At 47.4% G+C, this 6647-nt stretch overlaps 1 protein-coding gene across 1 annotated transcript; it reads right to left on the bottom strand.

Moving 5' to 3' along the window:
- Positions 1-4597: 4597 nt before the first annotated feature.
- Positions 4598-6408, bottom strand: Pmar_PMAR003775 (hypothetical protein; the record flags this gene model as incomplete). The annotated part of the gene is made up of 7 exons (XM_002785336.1): positions 6388-6408; positions 5904-6033; positions 5608-5696; positions 5272-5365; positions 5140-5226; positions 4972-5093; positions 4598-4748 (listed from the first exon to the last, which is right to left on the bottom strand). The coding sequence occupies exons 3-7, from the start codon at positions 5652-5654 to the stop codon at positions 4598-4600; spliced, it is 501 nt and encodes a 166-aa protein (XP_002785382.1). The 5' UTR covers positions 5655-5696; positions 5904-6033; positions 6388-6408.
- Between the last annotated feature and the right edge of the window lie 239 nt (positions 6409-6647).

Below are 6647 nucleotides of genomic sequence, written 5' to 3'. Positions count from 1 at the left end.
CACACCTCGCAGAGGCAGGCTCGTGCTCGTCCTCGAGGAGACCAGCCTGCGCGGACTCGTCCACCCTGCAGCCTGACAATTTCTGCCAGTTTCGCAGGAATTCCATGAACGAGTCTTGTCAACGTCTGCCGCGAAATGCGGCTCCAGCGATCCTCGATCCAGCGATCAGCCTCTTCAAGCGATGAGTCTTCAAGCGATGAGTCTTCGGCAGTGTCATCCGATTCTGATGAGGACCTTATCGATTGAGACACATGATCTGTTCTTCACGTTTCATCTCACATTGGTGGGAATTTGCACCGATCGTGTTGATTCGGAGTCATTGGAGTGTGAAACAAGACCGGAAACCTTTCCCATGTTAATCAGGACATTCGAAAACCTCTAAAGATCATCAATGAAAAGAAAAAAAATTTGAGTGGTCCACGACCTCCCTGACGTGTTCGACTCTCGGGGCGATAGCGGCTCAATGACGGTGGTTTAAAATTTTACATTTGGTAGGTACAATCTGTATGTTATGACAGATAATCGTGCAAAGTTTCAGTTTCGTTCGCTCAGTCGTTGAGAAATTTCAAGCGGCTAAAGTTGTTCACGAAGTTTTGAAACTCCCTTTAGAGGCCGGGGGGGGAGGTGCGACTCGGGGAGATATGTGTCGGCACGGACTGCCAGCGGGCAATTGACCTTCTAGCTGGACTTTCCAAGCGGAGGCTCTGTCGTGGAATTGTAGTGCAGTACATCCGGCAGCGCGCACTGGACCTGCGACTGAATGTGGAGTTGCAGTACGTTAGGTCAAAGTCCTGTGAAGGGAACCGCCGAGCGGACCAGCTAGCAAAACTGCTCTCGCTACACGGGGATGAGCCGCCGTTCATCGTACCCATAGATCGGGGGGTGGTCTCAGAGAGGGTGAGGAAATGCGTTGAGCAGCAGTCGGACATGCTATATGAAAGCGAGGTCAGGAAGCTAGGAAGATCTATCAGGGAGTTTGTGCCCACCGCATCAGCTCTGAAGATGCTTAGGGGGCTGGAAGGCTGCCGAAATCTCTGGGGACTTATTTCAGGACAGAGCCGGCTGAGATACTGCCGAAGCCGAGTTCATGGTGAAGGTGATGAATGTCCGAACTGTGACGCTCAAGTCACGGAGGATGTGAGAGATTTTCTGTACGAGTGCGAGCGATGGAAGAGCCAACGGGAGGCGCTAGTTCGAGAAGTGAACCTGCGAGGGCTAACGTGGCCTCCCCAGCGGGAGACTGTCATCAAAAGCCGGGATCTGGCGCTGGTACTCGAAGGGTTTCTGCGAATGACTGGAAGGGTCTTCAGAGACTAATGCCGTCTGCCCAATGGCGAGGATGAGCCATCTTGAATGACCGTATGGGAGAAATACGGGACGAAATGGAACTCAACGGAGCGGAGACTGACGAGCCGCAGAAAAACGGCTACAAAAGGGATCATGTTGGCGGCAAATGGCCAGAGAATGGCCGTGCCGCGTCCAAGATTGAGAAGAAGAAGAAGAAGAACTCCGGGGTATCACCGTTGTCAAATTGTATCCAGAGTCTGGATTCCAGACCCGGTCGTCGCCAATATCACAAGGATCGTAGGTGACGACACCAGACCGCCACTGATCAAAGTTTTGGTCATCCTGCACTCGTAGGCGGAGTCCTTCACGTGACACCACAGGAATACTGGGGTCAAGCCTTGGGAAAGGACGTGAGATGACCAAGTTGAAGCACTTCTCAACGGCGAACCGATCATCGGTCACCGATGAGGTTGACGTTGCCCCAATGGCCGGCTGAGAACTGGCATACGCATCTTGAGTCAAAATGCTTGACACCACGTGTCGAACAAGCCGAGAGACACCAGCAATGTAGAATGTCTTTACAGTGCTCAGGATTGAGCGCGATAGGTTGCCCAGCGTGAGGGATATACAGATCGGGTGGTACAGGATCCCGAAAGGAACGGTAACCCTGGAGAAGTTCATTTGTGCGTCCCTGAATGGCAAGTGCCCTGGCTGTCACTGACAACTTGTCAGTGACAACTTGTCACGGGAACGATTTTGTAGCCCACAGAGTTACCCATCCTGAGCTTTTGTATGCAGTACCATGACCTCGGACTGAACAAGGGCTACAGTGTAATTGCCGTAATGCCTCCTATGAGGAGAGGCTCTTCAGTACCTTGGAGAGAACCTACGTCACAAGTTCACCTATATGCTAACAGGTCGAATGTAACTTCGTGGCGGCTGCGAGAAGCAATGGTATTGATATTTCTCCGGTTGAGATGATAAGAGCGAGTATGACAGCGAGCGCAGTACAGCGTTATATTGAAGCTGAGATCATCTCTCACCACCAGCTGTGCAAAGCCCGTTTTCATCGCCAAGCACGTCAAGGCCTATCGTTCGGCAAGGGACCGGCATATGATTTCCCTGAGTGCCCGAGGATATTCATCCCAAAAGTTGCGACTTTGACCAAGTCGTTCCTCGAGGAATACGTCACTCAACGAGAGTTCCTACAGAGAGAGTTGTAGGCTGTCCTAGCTAGCTAGAGTATGTCGCTCGATTGTCAAAGAAAATGCGTCGAGCTAGCGAGTGCCTGGGTGTCAAACATGGAGTGCTATGTCGGAACTAGCAATGTCGTAGCTGATAGCGCTGGTGATATCCGGGAGGCTATGTGAGGGGTTCAACTCAACCCTCGCATAGGGGTTGAGTTCGACATCTCTCTGAAGACGATCCACGTGAGCTCGTCGATGATCTTCGTCCTTATCATTTGAACGCTAGATAGTATGATTGAAAGGTATGACGAAAACGGTACGATCATTATTCTCACATTCACCCCATGCTTCCCATGATATGAGGATCATCCTGGGTTAAGAACGAAATACATCCTCAAAGGATGTATTTTGTTCTAAACGCAGACTCAGCAACAAACCGCTCAACAGTAGAGGAAATTAGAAATTCGTCTCCTCAGTGAATCGATAATCTCTTCGAAAACGTGAACGTTAGTGGAGACTAGCGGAGACATCATGACACAATTTGCCATTGTGTCACTAGCCCATTTATGCCAGAGCACACAATGCGTTGCCAATTGGTTGGAGACCGGTATCCGGAGCCGCTCCCAGCAGTGATTGGCACAGTTGTTCCGTGGCGTTGAGTGAGAGAGCTCTCCTTCGTGTGGCACGCGAAGGATTTTGTCCCCTAGCGTTTCGCTAGGAACATGCCAACAGGAGAACAAATCTAACACTCATTCGACACTAATCAGCCGAGCTTTGCTGATGTCGTGTTTATGTACGGAAGCAAGAGCTGTAGGGGAAGATATTTCGGATAATCCCGATGTACCGGTATAATACCGATGTACCAGATATAGAGGGTATCCGATTTCATCGCCCTACCCTTGCATAAAGTACTACAGCATTTCCAGGTGAAATTTTTCTGACAAATTTAATGTTTTCTCCATTTGGTTGATGAATATCCCTTTTAGTTATGCATTCGTCGGTCCGACGACCTAATATAATATTATCGTGCCCATTCACTGACAACTCAGAATACAACAAGCTGATAGAAACTACCCCATGTGGACGTGAAAAACTACCGCACACGTGACTAAGGGAAATACAACTTCGCCGCTCCTCACAAATAAAAAAGGAATGAATCTGACAAAAGCCCATCTCTCTACAGCTCTACACGAATATCACCACATCACATACCACGATTCTTCTACTTCCCATAAGCTACCATCACTCTAGATTGTCGAGACACCAAAGTCTACTCGAGGAAATTCAAAGCGTGAATACGTAGCTCACTACAATGGCCAGACCAGATCAACCGCTATCTCGATATACCTCCCTTACATTAGAAAGATTCACCAGCCAACCCGAACCCCACCAATGCTTCACCGACAACCAGCGACGTGCCCTACCAGTCCATCTACGCTCCCTCCGTGGTCCTGATTCCCGCACTAGACGGACTCATCCTCCTCCCACTTGTCCCACGTAATGGACCTCTCTTGAATCTAACACGGAACAGCCTCACGTCCGCCTCCAAGCCAATCGCTACTACAGAACAAATATCACTAGGATCACCACGAAATCACCCAGGAACCTATAATTTCCTAGTGGGACCTGATTTTGAATATTCTACTTTCTTCTTCAATCAGTTTCCCATGTAAATTTCATCACACTAGGAGCAACATTTTCCCCACTGTTATCAAACCCGGTGTGACGTCATCTCTCTAAGCTAGATGGACCCGTGATATACACCAGCGAATTCCGATGAAAATCACCAAGCAAGACGCATCGAGCATACAATCGGTTCGAGATCCGGTGAGGATGATGAATCTCCATTCGATTACAACGTTGGGAAGCGAGGAGGGCCATCAGCCTCATCAGACTTCGACGCTCGAATCGGAGTTTTCAAAAGGAATTTGATATGAAAAACACTAGAAAAAACACATCTCACATTTCATTTCACGATAAAGGCATGTGAGTAGTGGATAACGCGTAAAACACGTGATAAATGCGCAACTCTTTGAGTCCGCACCTTTTCTTTCCGCATTTAGTTATCATTCCGCTAACGTGAAAAACCCAGGAAAGATTTTCCGTCAATTTTTGATTAATTTTCACAAACCCAGTATACCAAATCGAACCAACCTCATCCATCTCTCCCTCGCATCTTTGATCCATCCGATGCTCAACAGCTCCAATGACGAGCTCCTCTTGATTCTATTGGGGAGGAGTCGACGTTGATTCAAAGCGGTCAAGCTTTGCGTTCTGAGCAAGCCCATTACAGTGTTGGAGTTGGAATATATTTTCCCTTTCCTCGACTGAGCTCCGGAGTTTCCTCACGGATTTTACAAGTTTACATACGAACTCGAGTAGAAATGTATAGAACCCAGCGACAATTTCCCAAGATTTCCTCCTAGAATTTCCATATTGTCACTAAACATGTGCATATTTTTCCCCATACTGAGCTAATGAGCAAGCAAATACTCACAGAGGCTTCGGCAAAGGCTCTAGTCCTTTAACTATCTCCGGCGACGACAACATTGCCTCAAAATCATCCAATTGCCTCAGACCAAATCGTGCGGCGGTCATCTCCAACAACTTAAAACCAATCTGATACCAACCCAGGTTCAATTCCCAGCAGAGCCACTTTTCCCACCAAATTTGTATCCGGATCAAACTCCATAACTCTCGTCATGAACGTCACATCTTCGCTCATTGGTATCAGCAAAATAATAACATCCTCCTGAAAAGCACCCTCAGCCAACACGCCCAATGATCGCTAACTTACCAGATTCATCTGTGGCGTTCGCGAGTCGACCCCAACCTTATCAATTATACTCCTCAAGTGGACCACGGCGAACCCGTCCTGTTCATTTACAAACCTGAAACTCAGAAAACAGATTAAAAATCCCGAAATTGCATCACGCTAAAAAATATTTTACAGTTATATTTTATAATATTTTCTTCTCGGGCAAATCGACATAGTGCTGGATTATCACATATCAAAGTGAAACGGTCATAAGGTATTTACGGTCAGCAATTTCCTACTTTTCAGCGTCACAAGATGGTCCGTAAATTCAAATCAGAACTCTATACAAGTATTTTACGACCGCTTGTCTCTTACCATCTTTTCCTCACCACAACTTCCCTCCTTCTCATAGTCAACTTCATCTTCACCGACGCTCTCACTATTGAAGAAAACGGCGTTGTCTCCTGAACACAACCTACGCTCAGGGTGAGAGGGGAGATATGCACATGGTCAGCTACATGTGCCGCTGATCATATAAAAATTTGCAGTGAATTTCGGAAAATCTTTCTGGTTTGCGTCTACTTCTCCCCATAATTATTGGGGAAGCTCCTTAAACTCAGCTGATGAAATCGAGCATATATCATGTCTACTCCAACACTGCCCCCCTTCACCTCAACTGTCAACACCTCCGCTCTGGAGGGGAACGCGATTTCATCAATTGCTATGCATGTAGTGAGGAGGTCGGAATGTAACAGACATGACAGCCTCGTTTTCAAACTCCTCCCACGACATGGTTTAACCCTACACAAAAAATATGCATATCATCAACTACATGTGTTGGTGCACAATGTTGGAGTATATGTTCACTTTCCTCAGCTGAGCTCAAGAATTTCCTCACTGGTCGTAAAAGTCGGGGTAGAAGTGAACACAGGCCAACAAAAATCTCCCCAAATTTCCTCCGAATTTTCATTTTCCCCCCACATTATCGGTGAGCGTGTGAAAATTCTCAAGGAAATTTTGGGGAAATTCTGTTGCAAAGCGAGAAAACTATATCTTCCTCCAACACTCTATTGGAAACTCCTCAACTCACTTCCAGACATAATCGATTATCCGGGCGCGCGCTACTTGCAACATGCCTATTCCCATCCCACTCACCAAACATTCGCCTTCCCTTCCTCCCTCCTCCCCCTCAATTCATACCCTCTATCATCACTCAATTTCAACAGTAAATTATCCACCTCATCCGTAGCAGCCCCAAGCCGATCAAACACTGCATGTTTGCAAATCTGTCATCGTCAATTACCCTCACACGCCACGAAATTCCCCCAACAAAATTACTCTCTCACTCGAAGAAGCCAACAGTCTCCTTCCCAATTCCTCTGCAACAAATACCTAAATCTTGCCAAATCTTACCA

Source organism: Perkinsus marinus, assembly GCF_000006405.1.
Source record: "Perkinsus marinus ATCC 50983 genomic scaffold scf_1104296933060, whole genome shotgun sequence".
Lineage (NCBI taxonomy): Eukaryota > Perkinsozoa > Perkinsida > Perkinsidae > Perkinsus > Perkinsus marinus.
This window is presented reverse-complemented; position numbering and strand designations above follow the sequence as displayed.